This window comes from Bombus huntii, chromosome 8 (genome assembly GCF_024542735.1).
Source record: "Bombus huntii isolate Logan2020A chromosome 8, iyBomHunt1.1, whole genome shotgun sequence".
Classification (NCBI taxonomy): Eukaryota; Metazoa; Arthropoda; class Insecta; order Hymenoptera; family Apidae; genus Bombus; species Bombus huntii.
This window is the reverse complement of record NC_066245.1, coordinates 3,947,471-3,972,993: the sequence shown is the minus strand read 5'-3', so window position 1 is coordinate 3,972,993 and position 25,523 is coordinate 3,947,471. Positions and strand designations below refer to the sequence as shown.

The window sequence follows — 25,523 nt, the reverse complement described above, 5'->3', positions numbered from 1 at the left end:
CGAATGAAAGTATATAATGACGAGCCTCGAATGTCACCGGTGTCGTATCTCTGAAACTCTCAGCAGAGAAAGTTCTTCGCCGTGCACTTCCTCCTTACCGCTGTTATCTGTTTCCGAAAATTCGAGACGACCGAATTCAACAACCGTATTTTGTTCAGGAATTTCCTCAGCGATCTGCGATGCACGTCGGCCATGTTATTCCGTCAGTTTTCCATACGCGAGTTACTTCACCGGTAAACTTTCATACTTGCGACAGATCTCAAGAGATACGAATTCGATCGTTTCTTATTTGACACGGATCGCGAAATCGAGCGTTTCCTGCTCGACACAAATCGTGAAAGCGATCCGTCGTATAAATAACGACTTGCGCGAACGCTTCGCAGTACAGGAAGCTCGCTCACAAGTTGACAAGCGCACATCGCGTACGCGACTAATCACCGAACCGCTAAAGCGCTACGCGATCACACCGATACTCAGAACGAAAAGTGTTCATCGTTGCTATCTTACCTCGGCGGTTTCCTGCTGATAACGTTCACCGACAGCCTGAAACGCAAAAACCAAGTGTGACACGAGATACGACAAATGGTAAGGAACAGTACGCGCGGAATCTAATCCTTCGTTGTATCGGCGAATTTTTTCTTACAACTATCTGCCTTGCGATTGGATACCGTTTATCGCGTCACGCTATTGTTGCAAACAATTACGTATTGTTTCATCATAGGTAGAGATCCGCGAGAGTAAAACATAATTGGAAAAAGCAGATTCACAAACGGTAGGGAAAAAGCTGTGGTGGATTTGAAAAATATATAAAATCTCGTTGTACGAAGGATCGCTCAGGGTCTTAATCAATTTTTGTTGCCCTCGTTCTCATCTTTTACCGCAACGACTTTCTTTCCGGTCTTACTTTCATATCGAGATAAAAGCTCGCGGAAAAATTGGTGTCTGCCGCGGACGAGGTCGATGAACGAGTAAAAGTTCCAACCCTTCCCTCTCCTACGACCCTCTTTTTTATTATCTTCTTTTCTTTTCTTTTTTATTTTGGTCTCTTTGTTCTTTTTCCTTTCCTTTACCAGATCTGTTATGACGTCTCGATACTCACGTGTATGGTGCTCGTGGTATCCGAGGAGGTCGCCGAGGCTAGCTGGTTCCGGTTCTCTATGACCGTCTTTATTTGCTCGAGCACCTGCAAAGGAACCGCATGCACACTCGGTAATTATCCACTATGCTACCCGTAATTATCGTTTCTGTAAACCCCGTGGCCTAGATTTCAACGCTGACGTCTCTATTAAAACGTTGGGGGAAAAAAGGAACCTCTTTCGCGAATCAACCATTTCTGCTTTAACTAACGCTTTTACGGAATTTTCTCTTTCTTTCGTTTCTTTTCGTCTCATCCCGTTCTTCGTTTCAGCAACGAACATTTACTTATTTATCGACGATCAAACGTTCGGTTAAAAGATATTCCTACTTTCATCCTCCTTTCTTTCTTTCGTTCAGTTTTGTTACGTGTTCCACTGAAATTTATTTTCACGATTAAGTATCGGAATGATACTTTCTTTTTTTCACTTTCTTTTATAACTGAAAACAGCAGGGGAAGGACACGATGAGTCACATTTTTCATTCTCTTTTTTTTTTTTTTTTTTTAAAGCAGTTTTAAAATTCAGCGGAATATTCCCAATCGGTCTCGTGTTTGTCTAACTTTTGCGTAATTAAAAAAAATATTGCTTATCATGATATTCAAATATGCATTGAGAAACATTAAAACATTGGAGATATTAAAACAATGTAAGTTTCAACAACTAATACTCTGGGTTTTTTCCTTTTTCATATTAAAAAAATCCCTTTTTATCACGCGATCTGCATATTTTCCTTCGATCTGCATATTTTCCTTCGATCTGCATTCGAATTCGTTTACCGGTAGAAATTTACGCGGCGATCAATCGCACGTAAAAGAGACATTCGTGGGATTTCAATGTCCGTGTCAGAAAATGTAAGAAAAATTACCCGAAGAGATATCCTGTGCCTCTGCACGACGTGTTGATTGTACTCCTTGTGCTCGATCTCGTTGCTCTTTCTCGTTTGCCTCCGCTGTAAAATAAAGAAAGAAATGTAACGCCACGGTCACGACACGCTGTGCTGCTTCCACGTGTCACACAGTTTTCCATGAACGCGAAAACAATATTCGTGACTTTCCTCGAGTATCAGAACGGAACGCGAGCGCGGGCGCCGCTTTTTCTCTTCGCGTGGAACGCGAGTAGAAAGGATCTGTTCGATGTTTCTACGCTTCGGTCCTGAGGAGCTTCCGAGCGCAAAACGTTCGCTCCTCGCTTTCGAACGAGATAGAAATTTTACTCGCGGTTTGTAAATTCACAGATGTACAGAGATCGTCAAAGAGCTAATTCCCAAGAAATATTTTACGGGTGGCCTCAGCACACCGAAATAATAAAAAAGATTTGTATAAACGTATGCTCTATTTGTCTTTGTCTTCGAGTTACAGCGAATTTTACATAAAGACACCAGCAACGATTTAGTTTAAGGGGCAGATTCTCGCGTGACGACAATATAAACGAGTGATTTTTATAAATTTTTAATGTAAATAGATAGTTTTGAGGTACAAATGTAACTTCTTTATTTAAGTTCTCCTTACTGTTTAACAATTTTTTAAACTGCAAGGTTTAATAACTTTTTAAAGAATGGGTAGGGATAATGACGAACAATAGGTGATATATTAATAATAAGTAATAAATGAACCTTTGTTTCTACGTGATAGCCTTGTGTCAATTTTTTTAAAGTACGGACTAGAATGTGGTTTGAAGACGTATCGGTTATCGTTAGTTGCGTAATTTACAAATCGAAGATACCAGCGTCAATGACTCTCATACCACCTGCGCCATAATTCATATTTATGCTTGTCAGTACACGAAGGAAAAGGTAAATAAACAAAGGAAAATATAAATGAATGATGAGACTGTGCACACAAACATCTTCAAATGTAAATAAATACCGGTGACGGCGATAAACAAGCCACGAAAATAAATAAACAACTCGTAAATGTACACAAACGGACAAAATGTTGTTTCTATATTCTGATCGTGCTACATTATCCAACGTCAAAATTACAGTCAAAGAGTTAATTGTGCGTGTAACTGATAATTACTACAACAGAGTTGAAGAAACTTTCCCGGATATACGAGAGCGAAACACGTTTTCACTCCACATTGTGAACGTATTAAGACACGGATTTTATTGCACGAATATATTCATTTGCAACAATAAAGAGGAAAAAATACGCTCGAACAGCGATTGATTGGAAACTATTCTTCGCTGTGGGCGGAAGAGCGAATCTCGTGAGTCGCGTACAAGCAAGCACGCGACGACAATTAGCAAACAAAGCACAAGTCAACGCGTTATAAATCGTCGGCCGTGGAATCTCGGTCGATCACCGGGCCGCAACGACGATAATGAATTATTTGTTCGGCGAGTCGCGCGATCTAGCACGCCTACGCTCGGCAAGCGTAGCAAAACAAGAAAAAGAATATACATCGATGGAAAGCACACACAGCCACGTCTCTGTACAGTGGCTTGTCAAAGTATGGCTCATAAGCATTTCTTCACCTATAGAAACTTTTTACGAACGTATATTAGGTTGTCCGAAAAGTGTCTTTCTTTCGCAAACAAACAGTTTTTGTTTTTTTACAACAGTGCGTCTTCGTACAAACGTGAAATCAAGTCTGTGAAATGTCGCGGTGTTTATCTCAACAGAACAAAATGGATCGTACGTAATTCGACAAAATAATATAAAACAAAAAACGTTGTGCGTCTATTATTTCCTCATAAAACGAAAGAAACTTTCCGGACAACCTAACACATTGGACACATTTATCCGTATTATGAATTTGCTATATGTATACATTTTTAGATTGCTTTCAATTTTGACAAATATAACTACGACGGTCGTATCTCGTTACAACGCTGATCAAATTTCGAAATGTTTTATACAACGTACATAAAACATACAAGAAAGTTCTTTTATGGTAAACAGCCAAATACTTTCATGAGCCACTGTATATTCTTGACCAAGGATTTTCGTTTTTCCGTGGCACATTGCACTCGCCGTGTCACGATTCCTTCATAAATAATTCAACGCGCCGTTTTCGTATTTCGGTGCTCGATTTAGACGCCGAAGTTCACGGTCGAACGCGTCGAAATCCGCGTGAGAAATCATCGAACGGCTTTGTCCTCGTTTAGCGAGCATCGAACGAAAAAGTTAATCAGCATTAAGGTGCAGGATCGCAGGAAATCGAAGCAGGTTGGTCGATGATATGTCCCCACAGGTATAGCCAATTTTTTCTACTAATAAACAATTCTCGTTTGTAAAAAGGTTTGTTTCCCTTCGCTCCCTCTTCTTTTGCATCTTGCTGTATCAAAAACGTACGATATACAAATGATTTTGGAATTACAAAAGATATAATATTATTACGCAGTCGAGAGGCAATCCCGCTGGGACGAAAATAAGACAACTGTGCATCTTTGATCGGCTAAGTTGAAAAGAATTGTACGTTAAGGGGTTAAGGATACGAAACGTTAGTCACAGCGTGAGAGCACGCGGCGAGGAAATTGGAAGACGAGTCACGAGCCGATCCTGGACATGTGTAACCGCCTTAACTCGATTCACGCGTGCCTAGAATGCCTGCCTTGGCATTATGTTCATTGGATAACGAGAATAACGCCTCCTCCGCGTCTCTGTTTATCATTCTCCGCTCTAGTCAGAGGAATTACAACAATCACCGTGAATCAAGTCCGATGCGATTGTTTTCAAACGGTGAACGTGTTACGTCTCAACGAGACTAGTACAGATTTTTTCCTCTGATATCGCCCGTTTTAAATACGATCGGCATACTTGATTGCTATCTGTACCTACGCGGAATTTCACCGCAGGTTTTCACTAGTTTTCACTATTCGAGAAATGAAATTGAGAGTCGATCAACTTGGCTTCCAAGACGCTCGTAGCATTCGAAACGCTTGCGTTAAGCTGTTCAACGTTCTTTTTTAACGTTCGCCCCTCTGATCGTCGTTCTTTTTCGAATTCAGTAGCTCGTAAATAAAGAAGGTACTAACCTCGAGGGTAGCTAGGCTGGCCAGCGACGAGAGAGGTCGAGTGTGAGGAACTTCTCCGGGGAAAACGCTGTCGTGCGAAACGGACAATTTTACGGCTCCTCCTCGCAGTTTCACAAACGAATCCTCCATGCCTGTCCTCCTGAGGAACACGCTAAAAAAACAAAGGCAAAAAGACGCCATTGAACGGAGAATGGGAAATTGGCTTGCTCGTCGTTTGGGCTAAAAGAAAAGCAGCATGGTATTACAGATTAAGGATATTCATTTACAGGCAGCTTTTTACTCAGGAGCATAAAATAGTAAAGAAAAGAAAAAAGACTATGTTTAGAGATAAAATAGAAATGAAATGTAACGATAACTGCATTCTAGAATGACTCTCGTTCGATACAACTGGATCTTTTGAACTTTGAACTCTGACTTTCTTTCAGCTCTTGGAACTGAGAACGATGGTTCGTTCAAGTCTCTCTCGCGTCCCACTCATTCCGCATTTTTATACAGTCCGGGGCCATCAAATTAGCAAACCAAATTATTCTCGGTTAGGAAACTTATTACTAAATAAGATGATAATTTATACGTAACAATTAATTTCTAACTATACCATGGTAAGGAGCGAAATTACAGAATTCCGCCAATCGAAGAATACCTCGACACTCTTATTACCAAGCAATTCATTTCGCATGAACGCTTAAATATGTCTGAAATCACTTGTGCACTCATCCCAGAACGTCGTATTACCATAATTACCGCGGAAGAAAAAAAAAAGCCGAGTACGAGGTATCATTAAGGCCAGAGGAGAAATAGAAATTATCAACGTGTACAACATCTTAATGATTAATTAATAAAACGTTAGACTTCGTTTACTCTACTGAATTTTACCAAAAAGAAAAAAAGAAAAATTAAAATACGTTGGAAATCTTGACTACTAATTCGATCGCCAAGCACCGTAAATCCCGCACATTACACGTTCTTGCGTTTTGCTCGTTTAATACAGAACAAAATAACGAGAACTGTACCTGATAATCAAATTATAATGATACGATAATTGAATTTTTCAGTGACTCTCGCTCGACACGACTCGATTCTCTCTAACTCTGACTCTCGCTCTTAACACTTCAACGATTTGCACAAAATTCCCTCGTTTCTCGGTCATACTGCGTAACAAATAATCTCATCACGTAATTGCGATCAAATTTCAATGCGCATGTTTTTAACGTAGCTCCTATATAACCAGCGATAATCTAGCATAAATATTCGTTCGGTTCTCAATCACGTGCTAACGTCTTCTAGTCGCAGTCTATCGGATAATCTAGCGGTAAGCAGCGAATGGCAACTGCTTTTTCGCGGATCTCGCGTGTACACGCAATTATAAAACTCGAGGATCAAAAGGTCGATCATACGACAACGTGAATCGATCGAATCAATCTGACGCGAAATCATTCGCGGATCGTTACGATTCAGATTGAGAAGGTTATAGCATAACAGTCAGCGTGTTGGTTTAAAGTGACTTTGATCGAGTTATCCGCGGGATGGTCGCAATCGAATTACGAAAATAAAGGATAGTAGGTCAGCAAGGTATCGCGCGGCGCGTGTAAGCACGCGTATTGCGAATTAACACGCGAACCATCGCGATCTTCCGTACCGCTAAATCGTACAGAAAAGCAAAACTCGAGCACAGCTCGAACCAGGCCAAGGATATTGACTCGCGGTTAACTTTTCTTCCTGTCCGCGAATCGGTTGCGAAACGCAAGCGCCACCAGCTCGGCGAACGTCGCCGAACGAGCCATCAGTGATATTTCCCTTTTGATTCCGCTGTTCTCCTTGGTTCTATACGTATGTGTAAAATAAAGATTGAAATTGAAATAAAAATTATACTTCGGTAGGTATTGTATTTTTAAATATTATTGTTTTTGTATTCCAGGTATTTGAAGTTTACCTTAAGTACTTCTAAACTCTTCTTTTCGTTATTTCTAGTTTAAGGTTCTACTTCATCAGGTACTTTGTATGTATTTCTTAAGAACAAAGTGTTTCTAAATTCGAAAGAGAATGATCGTTTAGAGTGGATCAGTGTGCACTATGATCGTTTTCAATGGAGCCTATTTGATCATACTAAGTATTTAATATATCGTGTCATATGTTTATTTTAAAAAAAGATATGTATTTTTCAAGACTCAACATTTTGATATAATGTATTTTATATGGAACAATTATTTTATAGCTTGGAACAATTAGAGGGTCGTTTTGATTGTTACGTTGTTCTACATCCACTATTTGCGTCTGCACATTCTTCTTCGATGGTTGTTTGAAAGTTAATTTCTATTGCAATATTTGTACGAATAACGTGTCAATCTCTTAGAACTTCTTTACTTGTATTCGCTTGGCCGATGTAATTATATCGTTCATAGTAACCGTTCCTTCGTCGTTTTTAGCGATCGTTTCTGAAATATCTAAATATCCATAAATATAATATTCTCGAGTGCTTTTGTCGACTGAGTTAGCATCATGGCTTGAAGAGATTCAAAACTCGAAGAATAAATGAAGAGAACAGCACAGGATTATACAACAAACAAGCCAATTACGAAGGTGATAAGAGCCAGGCAAGCGGCAAAGCTGCGGAGCGACGATAAAAGAGAAGAAGCTACTAAACGAAGAGATTCAAAAGGAATTTTCTGTCGATGATATTTACTGTTTGAAGGAGCGGTGCGACTTGGAGGATGTCGTTAACCTGCACCTTCTCGATGCGGTTTGCCCGCTGAAATGGTAACAATGCGATACAACTCGATTTTCTCTATCTTCGTTCCGGCTGCCTTTAAATAAAGACAAACGACTGTAATTAATCCTTTGCGCTTAGACTACCGACTCGAAGCTTATTCGTCGATATTCGAACACAGCTATATCTCGCATCTATTTGCCATTTGCAATTTGTAGAATTGCTATTCTGTGAAATATAGAGCCCATCGAAACCTGAACTATAACTTGGAAACAAACGATCGTTTTGACACTGTTACGAATCGACCTGTAGCCATAGAACTCGTACAGTGGCTACAGAAAATTATGTCTTTATAAAAAAAATATATGAAACAGATTACTAAAACAATATGATACAAATAGTATGAAATAATACAAAAATAATATAAAAGTAGATTTTTCAATACAAATATTTTCATGATAATTACACATTTATAAAGCGGACGATCTGGTAGATTTTAATAACCTTGAGATTTAGTGCCAAGGTCTGCATTCTGAACAACTTCTCCCTATACATGTTACAATCACTCGATTTTACTTGCCCATATATTCGCAAAGGTTCCCGTTTCGACGACAGTACGATTTTGATGATCGAATAGTCGCTTTTTTCAATATCTTTGCTGAAGTGTCACCCATTACAAATAGCAATAACATAGTATAAAATTTAGTACGAACTGTATCTGTCTTACTATTTAAAACCTTAACTTATTTTAGCGATAATAGTGAATAATTATCTAACTGAAACTAACCAGCCGATTGAATCTAATCCATTGAGTTTTCTTTCTTATGTGAATTAAATATGATTATCGAAAGTGAGTTAGATTTGGTTATAATATAATCAAATTATACAAAAGTATGCCAGTTCTGTGCCAAAGTGAAGTGTAATCGTAACGTGAATTGAACTAAAGTTTTTTGCGAATATCTCGGAAATTAAGGCCGAGCGACGGTAACGCGCATAGGGAAAAGTTGCTCAGAATGTACGCCTTGACAACATATTTCAAGGTCGTTGAAATCGGCGAGGTCGTCCGCTTCGTAAATAATTACGTTTTTCACTTTTACGCGGTGAAATATTTAAGAAGATCTGTCGATGTTCGCCAAATTTACAGTAAGCCTTTCTTGCTAAGTAAATCTTTCTCAATGCTGATTTTTCAACTGCCAAACCTAACTCTCCGTAACGTTATATAAGCACCTACTTCTTCTTGCATCGTTCAAACAAAACTTCGTATTCCATTCAACTGAGCTGAAATTCCAAGCGCAAAGAATTAACAATTACCTAACGCGAAAGAACACGAACTACCGGCGTATCTCGACGATCAGAATGAGAATAAAGAACAACAAGAAATTAGGCAACAAGTGGCAAAACTCACCTGTCTCGATCGCACGAGTCCGTGAGTAGCTCGCTGGCGCTCCTGCTGCGAGCCTCTTCGGGACGTCCCGCAGGATGTCTGTCGGTGATGTCTTCCCTCGGAAGTCGTACGAGTTCCGCATCTCGATCAACATGGCTGGCGACCACTCGAGCATCCGCAGGTCCTCGACTTTTACGCCGAAAGATTCTCCTGAGGCCACGAAGCGGATGGAAGCGGCGCTTCTTTGGCTCTGTGGAGACCAAAGGTACGTATACGGCAAATGTATTTCTTGCGACTGGGCGAAGCCATGAATTTAAAATAAAATTTATTCAAAGACGTTTCTAGATGGACAGATCTTTATTAATTGTTACCTGCCAACTACAAAGTGAGATTAGTTCACAAGAAAATTAATTCACGTTCATCCGTACATATATCATATGTATATTAATTGCTTAAATTTTATTTAATCTTTCCAAATGTTTTTATGATTTACTTGATCTTATGTTAAAACAGTAGGCGAGGTTTCATTTTAAACAATATAATGATTTTAAGTGCTACGAAGGTGTATAAAAAATTCAATTAATCATATACTTCGTACACATTAATCGATGTATTTATTTTCTTTTTTCTTTTTTTTTTTTGTGGCTTTGTACAATAAGGTTTGAAGCTTCTCGTGCCCAAGGAAACAATTGGTTTAAGAAATATTTTGAAAGGAAAAACGCAAAGTAATACTTCCCTACGTTTTCTTGTTATCCTACTGCTGTTTTCCTACTGCTTTGTATTGCATGGGTAGAGATGATATATTGCAGCCGTAAATTAAAGCTTTAAGAAGGAACATCCATCGATGCTTACTCGCATTCAGAATCGTACACAGAAGAAGCAATTTCAATCTTCGACTACGGAAGTTATTTCGTATTAGAATCATCGGAACGTTTTGTCACAAGATTCACATATTACATGTTCAAAGTACGTGCTTCCATGTTCATCGCTGATTTTATGATCGCGCTATATCGTTTTCACCTAGTACTTACACATTACAATCTTCATGGTGGAAACATTACACGCGCGATCATCGTACAAAATCGTAAAGAACCAGCCAATTAGCCGGGCCGATCTCGCATGAACTTTCTCTTTGGCGATTGCGTAACAAGCGTCGCGTCGCGATGTTTGCGCTCAGACTCGAGCGGATTCGAGCGAACCTGTTATCAATGGGAAGTGAAAACCTGGCAGCTCGATCGAGAGAAACGAACCCCTCGTCGCGTGCAAGTTTCTCTCGATTAGAAACCACTGTTCCCGGTCATTTTTCTGATTGCTTTTATTTTTTGCCCCCTTCGATGAAATTGCCTCTGGATTAGCGGATAATTCGTTCGAGCACTTGTGATGAATAGACCGCGGATGTTTCTCAAGATTCATATTTTTACGATGATTAGAATAATCGTTTAGAGATCTAGTCTCTAGTATAATATCCGGACTGCGAGATATTCGCCTAGAACGATACTTTTTAGGGGTTCTCAAGGTCACTGAAGACGAAAACAAGGGTCGTTTTTCACGGAAACAAAGCGTAACAAATTTCGGTCAACCTGTTAATGCCTGGCATCCTGGTGGAATTTGACGAAATCTTTTTTAAGATATGGCACTTTTAACATAATATATGGCTTGTTCTATACGTATTTGAATCGTGAGTGTCGGATTAGTTTTGTGGAATTTTTTATTTTCCAGAGAGCGGTGAGCGGTAAGCGGTAAAATTGGCACCTGGAGCACTGGCATTGGCTGCTCCATCGCTTGTTTTGCCGTTTACCGCTCTGTATGATCACGTATGGTCATACGTTTATTTTTACAGTTATGGCCAAATGTTTATAAGCCCGAATTTCCAAAATCGTTTACTTCCGCGAGAAACAAACCTCATTTTCGGTATTAGCGACTCAAAATGTCCTCGAAAAGGCACATTCGGATAAAAAGTTTTTCTTTTCGGATACTACACATTATTTAAGATTTATTTCTCTGTCACTTTGAGATTCGTTATTCTGCTAAATTTTGTACTCTCTCTTTCTCTATATATAGTATTTTGCAGTGACTGAAACAAATTAAAGATTGTCGGTACCAAGATTACAGAACAGAGTGAATGCTATAATTTTCAGTTAAATTATTTTAAATATTCGAGGTTTCCGATATGTGTAACTTCTACAAGATACCATGGCAACCAGTAGGATAGACCGAGGCGAATCGGATCACAGAGCGAATCGGATCAACGACTTAAAACGATGGCGATATAACAAAAATGAACTGAATTCTTGTTTTGATCCGATTCACCTCGTATCTACGTAAAGTAAAAGTTTTAATTTATAATCTGATCGATCTCCCGTAAAGTATACAATTCTCTGTATTTCTGCGCATTTAAGTATCACATAAATACACAAATATTCAAAATCTATTGGTGAATCGAAGAAAATCCGACAACAAGCGTGTTCGACTAAAAGCAAACAGATAATCACACCGAGACTGCGTTCCTATGTACGTACAAGAGCTTATCGATCGAAGCTTTGTGGATCGCTGTCTATCTCGCAGATAATCCCTCTATTAAAAGCAGAACATCGGTCTTTAATGTCACCAACGGATGAATCACGTTGAAAGGGAACCGTATTTCCCCGTGTGCCCTACTTTACGTTAACCTCGCGACAATTTTCACGCTACGTGCCGGCGGGCAAAGAAAATCGGATTTCCACGGAACGTTTCCTGACTCGACGTGGGTGACCCATTCTAACGCTTCCTAAACTATTCCAACGTTTATCATAGAAAACTTTTATGTGTTTTAGTTATACAACGATAAACTCGTCTTAAACGTCTCTAAACTGTCTCTTGAGCGTCGTCGTTCTATGTTTGATCTATCGTTCGCTTGAAGACAACGCGTACAATGATCCTGTTATTCGTCCTAAAATTGTTTCTTCCTTTGGACTTGAACTAATCACATTTTGATCAGTTTTAAGACACGAATGAGAAACAGCACAGGACTTTCCATGGTCGATTTAACTGCTTCAATCGTACAATTTATTAACGTCGATAATTTTGTACAGGTTTCTTAATCTTTTTTGTTCACATGCTAATTTCAGATCGAAAGTTATCTCTATTTTTAGTATCCTGCAATGTTTCCCTTTGATTGTATTTTTTTCTTTGTGCTCTAAAAGATCTTTACCCGTCAATCTTGATAATTAATGAAAAGTCACGGGTATATTGCACGTACGTATGTATACCGTATGTATACTCACATAACCAAATGGTAGATGCTAAGACATAATTATTAAAAAATGATAAATTCTTTATACGTACGTGTATCTGAACCTTGCATTGCTACACAACATTGTAATAGATTAATCGTGTACTTGACAATCAAAAACTAATTATCACGTTTCATATAAGATCAATTGATACGTGATATACATTTTTAGATTTATTTCATATTTTATCAATACAATTACGACTCTGGTGTCTCGTTACGATATCAATGATATCAGTAAAATTTCAAAATTTTTCGTATGTGTAGCACACATAACGTACTCGTAAAAGTTTTCTACAAGTATTCGAATAATTTCGTGGACTAGGTCGCTGGCATATATATAATATAGAAAAATCAAATAAAAAGTACGGTATAATAAAATATATTCGTTCTTTCGAGAGCGTATTATTCTTTCGAGATGAAGGGATCGAGAATTTTCTTCTGCAACTCTGACACTCGAAGACGACGACGACAGGTTATCGGGTAGCGACAACGGGATGCTGGATAAGCAAATAATACGAGTCCTTGAGAACCGTGTGGCACTCGTTAACGCACGGATGCCTTTTAATTGCGGAGTATCGGAAGAAAGGGTCGCGACAAAGAGGCGAAGCCAAGGTGAAAGGGAAAAAAGTCCGGGGGACGAGGACTGTACCGGCGCAAAGCGAGACCACGTTTTGAATCGTCGAAAAGGCACAAAGAATAGGATCAGAAGTGGAGGGTGCGATTCAGAGGGTTAACCGCGACACCCTCTGTTCGTCCTCAGTCCTCCACGATTAAAAACCACACGCAACGCACGGAAACTGCCTGGCTATGTCTTTCCTCTCGAGACCCGAGTCTCACCAAAGTCGTTTCGACAAAGGGTTGCTGCTTTTTTCTTTTCGACAAATCCACTCGACAACCGCACGTCCCTCTAGACACGCAATTTCCCTGCGATACGCACCCTCTAAATTCGCGATCGCGAAATCACGGCGAATTGGCACGAATGTAGGCGTTACGCGTATGCATATGTATGTATGTGAGCGTAAATTCGTCGTAGAAAGGAAGGCTGATTTAAAGATTAAGATTCCAAAGTTCGAAATAGAACGAAAATAAAAAAAAAAGACGAAGTTATTGAATTTTACAATTTTTTTTAAGCGATAATCTCAATAGATAGAAGCTATGGGTTTTATAATAAACAATTAGTTTTAACGTTTATTATTGCGGAAATTGATCTATTTATCTTATCTGACTTTACTCGTGGCACGAATCTAGGTCCACAAATATCTTCAATATTTTGCTGATTGCGAAGTATTTTATTGACATTTTCATAACGGTATATAGGATGACACGATTAGCAAGAACAAGATAACATTGCCGGAGCATATAACTGGAACAACTTCGATCACTCTACTTATCTAAACTTCACTTTTATTGCAAAGAAATCTTAATTAATGCGCGGTTAAATATACTCTTGATGAATGAATCAGTTATCTGAACGTGAATTCGAGTTACATGAACGAAAAGCCATATGTAGTGAATCAATGAACTTCTGTTATATGAACTTTTTCTTTTCCGACGAATTCAAGTAAATGAAGTTCTCTGTAAAGAATGATTTTAGTGAAAAATATTTGAAACGTATGTTGAATGGTTTCGTAGAGGGCATAATCTGATATGATTAATCTTTTTCTGTGGACGTATAGAAGACACACGAAAATCAAGCTTGTTTATTTTTTGATAGTATTATTTATCTTTTACAGTGTAAATCCATAGCTCGCCGTTCTCTATAAAAATGTATCAGTCTGTTTACATAAAAATATCACTAGTTTAGGATGTGTAAATTACATTGCTTTAAATAAATGTTACATTGAAATTGAAATATCTTCTAAACCGATATATTAACACTTTTTTTTATGGAAATTGTTGCGTCGTTTACCACAATAAAAAACATATGATTTCCCGTTAAAGAAGAAATAAAACAGTGTTTGATCTTTATGTGTCATTTACGTATTGATCTTCAGAGAAAACTAATTACGTCAAATTACGTTCCTCTATAAAGCTATGCAACTTCTATTTCAAACATTTCTAACTAAAATCGTTACTTACAAAAGAATCGAAATGGTTACAGTTATGTGTTCCTGAATATAGGCAACATGCAAGTTACCAAAGAAGTCTGCAAAATCCTCGTAGAATTGCATCCAGATAAATTTTCCACGGTTTTGTCAATCGCGCATAACGGTATAAACCTTACTAACTTGACAATTCGATAACATAGAACCAAGGTAACCATCGATAAGATACGCTTCTGCCATATGATATCCTATCTACTATTCCTTATAAGGTAGAAATAAACTGATAATCGCGTTTTTCCAGATCCATGTTGAAGAAATTATTTATTTTTCGTTCAGCGATCTAACACGTTTCTCTCGTGTCCTTTGTTTTATCTCATAAGCCGTGACATTTAATTTTTAGAGTTGTGGGCTACGTCGATACACGCGTATCGTGAAAGTGTGGCCCATTAACTCTTCGAGTGTGTAATCAATAATATGAGTAATACGTTAAATATTCGAAAAGCAATTCTATGTTTAACGAAAAAGCATCTTGTACAGATACACGGTCACCGCCTGTATGTAACGCGATAGTACAATCAGGTTTTCTATGATAAGTATTCAAATACTTTCATGAACTACTGTATAACGACTCCATCGAACGTTATCAGCGCGTGTCGTCTCGGGACGACCGCATCTCCGCGAGAATTTCACTCGGCAATTACGCGACGCTTCGATCCCAAGCTGTCACCTTTTTTGTGCGCTTTCACGCGCGCGTGACCGTTTTAATCTATTCCAGCAGACTGGTAAACGAGCACGAAAGTCGCGGATAGTATCTGCGCATAATTGGAAATCCTATAATTCTTGGGTAAGCTCCGCGCCACGGAGTAACTTAATACGCGCGTTCGAGTGGCCATTCATTCCACGATTGGCCATGGCCTAGTTACGCCGATTCTGTAAATAACCGTGTGCGTGTTCTTGCACAATATCGACTGGCCACCACCTTCCTTTACCAAATTTCCCACTCGATTCAACGTCTCGATTGCACTCGACAACAACTTCTACCCGAACAAAGTTTAAAAAGTAAGGTTGCAAGGAAACTCGATACTTTTCTGTTAATAGGTGCACGTTGTCGTTCCACGGATCAGATATCCTCCACGTCGAATAACACTCGAGGGTACGAGGCACGACGTATTGGTGGCGAAGTTTAAGCAAAAGTCCGAGGAAAATGTACTTTTTGTATTTTATTGAACGACGTATCAGTTTAACGTATATGTGATATTTGGTTGAAGTTGAAACTCGATAAGTCAAATTATCACGAAAGCTGCATTTTAAGAGAGAATCAAGATATCCTCTGCTCCATCTGAATATTTTTTTACTGTACCTGGAAAAAAGAAATCGTAACGATTCCATTCCAAGATTCGTTGAAATTTGCGATCGTTATATTTGTCAACGTTACAATGTACGGAGTTGATCAACGTGACTTCTGAGCAACTCAAATACGCTTGAAATATCAAAGGTGTCTTCTTATTGCTGAAAATTTTTCGGTTGCCAATAATTCTATGAAAAATTGCCGAACGATCAAAAGGGAACGTTGATAGCAAAAAAAAGAAAAAAAACGGCCGGCTGTTTCGCATGTACTTGACACTCTCTGCGAGTATATTCTTCACGCATCAGCTACTACGACATCGCTCAACCGTGAAAAATAGCGTCACGCGCGAATCGCACGACGTAGCCTGTGTCTGTAGCCAATAAAAACAGCTGTTTTCTACGTTCTCCGGATAGAACCGAAGCAACGGTGTACCACGGCCGTTTACGTAACCACGGTTTGCCTAATTTCGACTTCGAATCGACCGGATAATCCGCAGGCGTTTTATACGTTGCACGAGTCCGCTGATCTCGTTTCACCGACTCGTCAATCACTTTACAGTCATCGTGCGCCTATATTTCAGCTTTGGACAGGTAAAACTCGTTTGATTCCAAATGCGAAAGACTTCGAGTTGCAAGAATGGAGGAATTCCTTTGGACAAGATAGGTACAAGGGACAATTAAACGAATCGCGTTGGATAGTCGAGTTCTAGTCTTTTTTAATATTTTCTATGTTTGAATTGATAATCGTTACGGATTAAAAAATCTTGCTCTTTTTATATTTATAAAACAGAGAAAAATTTTGTAATAATAGAACTATTCGATTACAAAATACGCTCGAAAACTACGGTGCTTGCTGTATGGAGAAATGGAACACGAATTGTGGTGTAATTATCTTCTCTGCAGGTGATCGTATAGAACCATCGTATAATATATTTCTTTCAACGGAAGCACAATTTTCAACGTATTAATCGATGCAATTCGCAACTACATGTTTACCATAAATCTACAGAACCTTCTCCAGGAAGTTTTTCAATTTCAAAATGAAATGAATGTTCACAATGTATCACAAGGAAAACTAAATCATACAACGTTCCGAAGGTTTCATTAGAGATGTATCTTACCGAGGTTTGCGTTCAATACCAGCAAGTGTCTCGCGACTCATGGGCGGAAGTCGCGTTTAAAAAGAAATTCCCTCATGGTATTACGATACACGACGATGATCGATCGCGTGCAAGCCATCTCGGGCGGGATTTAGAAAACACGCGAAAAGTTTCTGTTGGAGCAGAAAGATGGTGGGATTAAGGTGAAAGTTTCCGGTAAGAGATTTCTGGTTCCGTTGAACGGCTGAGCGTGCTCCGAGAATGAGAATAATGGACACGGTCGCAACGAGTTATTAAAGGGTAATCCAGCAGAGTGCCCTTTATTCATTGTCGTTGGAGGAACGTGACTTCGTTGCCGTTACTCGGGACGTTGCGTTTCCGAGTGGGTCCAACGACCTCTTTATTTTCATTAGCCTCCGGTAGATTACGAGGCTCCGGGGTAGATTAACTCGTAAGTTAATATCTCAATCGGCCGCGTGATTAGCGATTAACTTAAACTGCGTTTTCGAAACGCTGCGGGCCTGCCTCGCTTTTACCGTTTCCGCCTCGCGATTCAATACGCTTTTCGTTTAACTCGCGTTCGTTTCTATTTTCGCCGAATATCGAATCCAATCTTTACTTCCGCGATGAAGTTTCATAGAACTCAAATTGTCTGTATATTTTTGTGCGACGATGTATGTGGATATCGAGTTTATCTTCTAGTTGAACGGTTTAATTATTTTATACAACTTTTCGTTGTTTTGGCAATATAGAAAGAAACGAATCGTTTAAGGGTCATTATAGTTATCGATTCAAGCATAACATTAAAAGAACTACAACTTTTTAGACAATTTTTGCTTCCAATCCAATCCAATTACTCGCTTAAATGAAATCGAGCATTGCCTACAATATGCTTATTTCAAGCGTACTACTTGAAGGTGTCGTGTGATTTATGGATGATAATGAAAATGTACAATATTTGTCGATGTACGATGGAATAAACGTTACTCGTGTTCCTCTGATAGATCGCGGACAAAATTGTGAAATCGATAGGACAGTCGAGCGGGACCGCAGAGAATGTATCGTTTACGTAAATCCGTTTTTCATAGCACGGCTCGTTTCGCCGCGACGCGACGTTGTAATCCGCGTCTGAGACCTTGAAAATACGATCTTCGAGTGAAACGTCGTTTTCCGAATGCTACCGTCTAGACCGTAGCCGTGAGCACGCAATTTTACCTTAATTTATCCTACCAAACATTCGTCGCAATGCTTCGATCGATCGAGAGTTTTCAATTTTCGGTATCACCTACCGTATGATACCTAGTCAACAAATTTTGAAAGTCCTATGGAAGTTCATTTTCACCTTTCCACTGAGAAATAATCAAACAGCTCTGTTGCGTGAATTTTTCCATTCTAAAGCTGACAATTTCTATAAATTTGAAATAATGAAACTATACATATAGAGTTACTACCTGGAGAAGTGGATTAAATTACGCAGAAATTACTTTAATTAAATGTATCCAGAAAATAACCGGACAATTTTGTTCCACGAATTTTTCAGTTTTGAAACGGAGCTACAGCAATTACTCATTGGAAGTGTATTAAAACGAGTAAAAATTACGTCGATTAAATATACGACGTTTGAAGAAAGCTACACGCGGCTAAAATTTTATTTACAAACCGAGATAAAATTTCCATATGCACCAAACTAATATTTAAACCGATTTAAACTAACTCTAGTCACTAAATAAATAGAATTAGTAATGCAAACGAACCTTTTGGTAGCGGATCGACGCTGTTTTGTGCCGAGTACTCGCCGAGGCCGTGCGTTCGATGATGTTGATTCTGATGATTCTGCGGCGGGGGCGACGCTTCCCTGACGCAGCCCATCAATGTCAGGGCACCTCCGACCCCTCCCCCGCCGCCACCACTACCTCCTCCTCCCCCGCCGCCGCCTCCACCTCCGGTGGCGGTGCTCGTCGACATCCTGCTGGTCTGAAACACCCCGAAGAACCATGTCGCCACGTAAGACTCTGTGACACGTTGATACCATGCTGTGAGAAACGAATTCTCCGCCCTTTTCCAGCTCTTCCAGCCATCCATCCTCCCGTCTTTCGTTTTCCACGATCGGCCGAATTTTTTCTCGCTCGAACACGCTCCCGCACTATTTCCGCCGCCCCCCGAAGCACCACTGATCTCACAAGCGGCGCGCGTACGAGGCAACTATGCCGAGACAATTTCGGGATATCGATCTGTACCAGCTGACCTTAGTCTCCGTTCATACCGACCTTGCACAATGCTTCGTTACCATATCCACGCGCTCTGCCCGGCGACCGGTTCCCCTGGGAACGTACAAGTTTCGAATTCGTTGCTCAACCACCGAGCACGCGTCTCTTCTCTTTTTCATCCGCGTAATATTATCCCGCTCTACCATAAACGAAAACGAACCAACGTTAACCTAACCCTAGCCGTAAAGAATTGAAAGAAACAGTTCGTGTGAACTCGGATACGTTCGTTCGGTCGTTTCGTAACTACCAACGTCGTTACATCGTCTCGAACGTCAACCTAACGATCCGCCCTACGACACACTATTATGTCACTGCGTCCACTGCGTTTCACTTTCCTCTGTCACGGCTCGTCTTCGTGTTTCACGATACAAGGTCACAGGTCGTGCCTCCACCGAGCTTGTCAAGACCAAAATTGCCAACGAGAGGCCGGTTGAACGCTTTGAAGAATCCAGACGAAGCTCGTTGACGAACTTCGAGGATGGGGTACTCAGCTTCCTGACCGATTTTCCGTTCACGGCGGGCAAGAAAAGGGTGAGAAGCGAAGACGGGTCATGGAAGCGTCGCACGCTCGTCACTGTCACATCGTGGTGATCCCTCTTTCCTCTTCCTCGTGTTTCTTGGTACGTGTCGATGTAGGCTTAGGTCCCTTGTCTGCGCGGTACACTCTCACGGAGAGACGAATAGCCGATGCAGCCTCTGCGTGTCGACAGAACGACACTCTTTCTCTCCCCCTCTCTCTCTCTCTTTCGGTAGCAATGGGTCAGGAGATGGTCTCCATGGTAACTGCAGCCAGCGAGGGGTGCAGGGGCGGCGGTATCGTGCATCGATTGCACCCTCGGCTGCCGGATGACCCTGACCTTCGCACAGCTGACGACCACGTCGGATCCGCGTGCAGCGCCGCGGGATGTGCAAGGTTGTCGGGCGAAATTATCGTTGCCGGTTCTCGTTAAGGTATCGTTACAGGCTTGCGTTACACCTTTTACGGTGGGCCTTTTAAATCCCCCAGCGCGGACCGCTGTATCCGCGTTTCTCTTCTCTTCGCTTCTGGTATCCTTCTCCGCTTCGGCCGTGGGTCGAGCCTGACCGCGAGGACGATGGTAATGTCACGGTGACCCGGAAATAGGCGCGGCATTGATGACACGGTGACGGTTTCCACGTGTTACCTTAAGGTCGTGTTGTTTCACGGAGACAGTAACTGATATGTTTCTGACAGTGACTTGATTATTCTAATTGTTGGAGTAAACGATATACGTGTAGTATTCTGAGTAGAACCATGTCTTGGATATTTTATGCTTTCTATTGTTTATATCTCTTTTATATACTGCCAGCTAAAGATTTAGAATTCGAAATGGCACAACGTATTTTTCTCGTGTGATGTTGGCCTTCTTTAAAAATTTCGAAATATTCCTCGTAATGATGCAACATCGGAGATATTAAAATTTTGCTCATCTTTGAATTCCGTGAAACTCTGTCAACTTATCGACTATGTTTAAAAGACTTCTGTGAACCTGATAAACTGTTCTCATTTCCATTTACGTCATATTGAAATTTTCCTGTTTATTCACAAAGCGATATTAGAATCTGAAAAACAACGAAAATTTTGTTCTTTGTGTTTTCCTTCAGTGATTTTCGTTTCTTCACGCAGGACGAGAGAAACGTAGGCTTTAAGGGATTAAACCTTTGCACGGTATCTGATCTTCCTAAGGCAACGAAGGATGGATATGTTTACCGAGCTGCCTTTGAGCTTTTGTAAATCGTCAGTTTTGCCTGCGGAATAGCGCACGTCCGTTGAAACATGATTTGTTTGCAGAGCAGCTGATAAAGGTTAAAGGCTAAGCGCTCTTTGTCGTCCAACCATCGTTTTCCACAAAGGATGACGTTTAAAATTTCACTGGATCGATCTTGTATTTTTAACTTTTTTTTCGCCTCCGAATTAGCTTCGATGAAGCATCCACATTGAAATTTATACTCAGATTGACTCGTTCGCATTGTTACGAGTCTATGGATAGCTGATGAGGTGAAAGTGTCGACGCTTTTATGCAAGCGTTTACAATGAAAGAACAGCAAAGGCTTGCAAACGTTAATCGAGCTAGATTCGTTAGATAAAGCCGGGAGATTGCCACGACCTTGACATAGCTGCCATGAACTATGTCGCCGATGCAACGACTTTAACACTTGGTATTAGCGTCACCCGCTTTGATTAAAGCGCAACCCACACCAAGATTCGGGGCTGCCCGGAATTGTTCCGTCCTCTCTCTCTCTCTCTCTTTCTCTCTCTTTCTCTCTTATACTCATCTCTCTCAAATTCACTTATACGCTAGCCGTGAAGAGTCAACGATCTTCCTTTTCCTTAACCTGTTGACCGAGGACGATGAATTAACTCGTTACTCTAATACTAATTTTTTGGAATTTGACGCATCGATAGACACCTTTGGGTATTTCACGAACAAAATACTAACAGTGTGATTCTAGTATAGCGCTATTAGTATTACTTAATTTATTTTTTAAATGTATATCTGATACTTGTTGTCATCACATTAAAATACCGAAATGTTTAAGCAATTTCGGTACTATAATATAATTAAATTTAATTTATTTGCTTTGGTTAATGGAATGGACCCTTTCATACAAATATTACGAATGGCAGTCACGCAAGTGAAACAATATACGTAACGTGAGTAAAATTAAACGAGGAGCAGGATAATTACGCGGAGTAACATGATGATACAAACAACGAACGAAATCAGAATAATAATAATAATTTTGATAATAATATGCACTAGTGGCAACAAAAATTGATAATTATAGTAAAATAATAACAAAAGTAACCAGTGGTACGTATTATAATAATAGCACAATTTATAGAAGAGTGTGAGGTAACGTGGAATAGAGTAAAAGAAAAGAAAAGAAGAAACGAGAGAAAGAGAGAATATTTGTAATTCGTAATAAAATATTTTATACATATATGTCGAGTTCTCATTATGATTAGGGTTAGGGGCGTGAAATGAATCCTCATTTGAACTACACATGGTTGCTATGCAATGGAGAAGACATTGACTAGTGCAAACACGACTACTACAGAATTTGACAAGTAACCGCGGTAATCAGACATTCGAGAAGCTAATGACAATGATCCTAGGTCCAACAACGAATCCGCGGTCAACGGGTTAGTAGGCTTATTCCTTCGTCGAAGTCTAAGTTGGAATTGATACCTAGCGTGGAGATAGCAAGACGTTAGTTAACTAGTCCAAGAGCTCGTACACCAACGAGAGTGACCTTCCGTCACGGTGACGCTGTCGAGGAAAACTATGATGGGGTGTGTCTAAGAACACGAAATCCTCGGATTCGTGGAGAGATGTCTTCATTCGGGAAGCGAGGGAAATTGACGTTGCTGTTAATTGATCAATTTGGGACAAAGACTGCTTGTCCGTTTGAAGAACCTTAATTAACAAAATCCTAAGGTTTATAGCGGGTCCTCAGGCTAGCTGAACTTGTGCTGTGTAGCTGCATCGACATCTGGTAATCATTTTGCCCGAAGGAACCGTTGGAATGTTTACCGTCGAGTACCTCTACGGGTATTTCTTTTAATGAGAGCTATATTATTACTCCATACTTTTGTTAGACGGAGCGCGGCTACGTTCGGCGACTGATTGTCGCCTTGAGCCCAAGCTCATTGTCACAAATCTCAAATAAATACAATTGGGTAGAATGACGGCAAATTGTTTAATTACAGCTGTAGACTTTAATTACAATTTTATAGATTTTCCCAAAGTTCCAGAGGGGAGACTCCGGTGTCCTTTCATCTCCGACATATATATATATTCCAAACCAATCTCTTGAAACCTGTTCTGCACGAAGAGGAATAGAAATTAAAATCCTCCTATTGCACCATGATCTAAGCTATAAGAGTTCAGAAGGTTAATACACTCACGTTTGTTCCTATCTTCTATGGTGTAAGTTTAGCAAGCATTGGATATTTTTAACCGATTTAACTAGTTTGACAAGCCGTTAACTTTCTTATTTGAAAAAAACGAAAACCACAGTTTCCTCCGATAAAACGATACTTTCGTTCGTGTCTGACTCAGTCAACCATTTACACGCCCTAATGACGATACATTTTTTCCAAATACGAGCCACGAAAGTTTTCGAGCGATCGTAGAAACAAAAGTTTCTCGAGGCTGGCACGGCGATCGCCGTCAAGGAATTTTTCGTTATTAATTCTTTATTAATTAACCTTGACACAGACTTTCGATTCGCCTCCTACGTCTCGCCGAGTAACTCGCGTCGAACCGTTCGTTACAACGTCGCTCGTAATTACAGTTTTCGGGGACATTCGGAGGCTGTACAAGCTGAGGGTAATTAACCATGCGCCGTGGAAGAAGTCCTTCGCATTCGAAGAGAAAGCAGGAAATCTGACTTACAATTCGCCAAGACTTAATTGCGTTGTCAAACGCCAAAAAGTGAAATCTTCAAATTTACTCTTACCTTTATAACTTTCTCTTACCTATTTTCTTTCTTTCTTCTACTTTGGAAAAAACTCTTACCTCTAACAGACATCTTTGATTATGAAATATAAGATATCAGCTTGCTGTACATAATCCTCCTAGAATACATCTTTTTCTTCAAATCTGATTCACAGCATTCATCCACGAACATATTGCTTCAGACTCGTCATTAGGAACAAGTACTCGTTGCATTCTTGTCGATCTCGATAATGAAATACGATCGTTTATATCTCGATACAAGCCGACCTTAATATCTTCCAAAGTACCGTATGTTTTTAATAACGAAAAGAAAAGAGGACATCCGAAACCCGTCATTTCGACCGAATCCATTCTTTGGAGTAATCGAAATGATTACGGTTACGTGCCTATCCCTGCAAGTATATCGTGCATCAACGACGATGGAATTACGCAAGATTTGCGCATCCATTTCAGGAAGGTATTCGTTCGAGTCACTTTTACGCCGAACGTTCGTGTAATTGCACTCTTCCGGTTCTGTCGAACAATCACAAACTCACAACCATATATAACGAGCATCGATTCCCTCATCGTTCAAGTATCCAGCCACGATGAGCCGATGCGAAGCGCCATCCTCCTCGGATGCCTTTTACGGTCGTCGAGAACAATATACCCATCGTAGCGCGTTTTCTCCTTTCCGTCACTTCACGTTTCGTCCTTTTGTTTCTTCATTCTCGACGAGAAATTACGTCGAGCGTTGTCACGACGCGGTACACTACGCTAAACACGGAACTGATATTCGATGGATTCTGCGTTCACCGCAAACCAATTTGTCCGCTGACGTAATCCGTAATTAAGATCAGAACGACGATAAGCGTTATCGCCTGTAGCCAGATTACGTTGTATAAATTTTATGGCGAACGAGACAGCGAATGCGCGTGGTTACGCGCGACGACTTCCTACGATCGTGGCTGGAAGCTTGGAAAATTCGGACGATATCGCTTGGGAAATATACGTACATTCCCGGAATGATTTGAATAGAGTCCAAGGTTTTCGGAATTTTTCAAACGGTCTTCGGATTTCGCCTTTATCCGATTATTGCTTTTATCCACCGTGATGCAGCGATCTTATCGTTCGTTCGATTTAAACATCCAGAGATAGGTAGCATTAAACGTTAGTGGATTTTCGAAGACTAGGAATAAAATTTAAATAATGCACCGCGCAAGGCAACCAAGGGGTCGATTTTCGTTTCGTCGCCTTCCTTCTTACAACTATCGATAGATCGTGGACATTTATATTTTTATGAGAAATACGAAAAACGAGAAAATGTAGGGAATATTCGTAACACGGAAATACAGATAAAACAAAATATGCAAAGTAAATTACTGGTTATAATAGTTGATAAACGTAAAAGAACCACTTCAGTTCTATTTCTTTGATCGTGCTCGTAAAAATACAAACTTCCATAAATATCCACAAGCTACTCGTTATTCGTAGCTGCACGTTTCTTTTAACGGTTGTCTTAAAGTCAATTTTTATTATAACAGACGCGTGACATGATGGGCGTTTGTTGTATACACGAATAACATGTCAACCTATCAAGGCCACAAGACTCTTTTACTTCTGTTCGTTTAATTGATACGATAGAACCAGTCGTAATAACGATTCCCCAATTGTTTTGCGCAGTCTATCAGCCCAGTGTGGCCGGAAATGTTTAATGCGTGTTTAAAGCTCCGTTTTAAAACATACAAAAAATAATGATCGGTGCTTACCTTAAATAGGAACCGACATGGCAGGTACGGTTCGTGTTGCCGTGCCCCGAATATC

At 40.1% G+C, this 25,523-nt stretch overlaps 1 protein-coding gene across 4 annotated transcripts in view; it reads right to left on the bottom strand.

Moving 5' to 3' along the window:
- Nucleotides 1–25,523, bottom strand: part of LOC126868190 (uncharacterized) — a 92,061-nt gene that overhangs the window by 27,234 nt on the left and 39,304 nt on the right. Inside the window, exons 2-9 of one of the 4 annotated variants that reach the window (XM_050623411.1) lie at nucleotides 25,469–25,522; nucleotides 18,724–18,943; nucleotides 9,225–9,453; nucleotides 7,796–7,861; nucleotides 5,116–5,266; nucleotides 2,002–2,085; nucleotides 1,100–1,183; nucleotides 508–543 (exon numbers count right to left, since the gene is read on the bottom strand). In XM_050623411.1, coding sequence (XP_050479368.1) covers nucleotides 508–543; nucleotides 1,100–1,183; nucleotides 2,002–2,085; nucleotides 5,116–5,266; nucleotides 7,796–7,861; nucleotides 9,225–9,453; nucleotides 18,724–18,934 — 861 coding nt within the window. In that variant the 5' untranslated portion in view covers nucleotides 18,935–18,943; nucleotides 25,469–25,522. Of the gene's footprint in view, nucleotides 1–507; nucleotides 544–1,099; nucleotides 1,184–2,001; nucleotides 2,086–5,115; nucleotides 5,267–7,795; nucleotides 7,862–9,224; nucleotides 9,454–18,723; nucleotides 19,967–25,468; nucleotide 25,523 lie in introns of those variants that run through there. The other 3 variants (XM_050623408.1, XM_050623409.1, XM_050623410.1) reach the window with 3 other exon arrangements.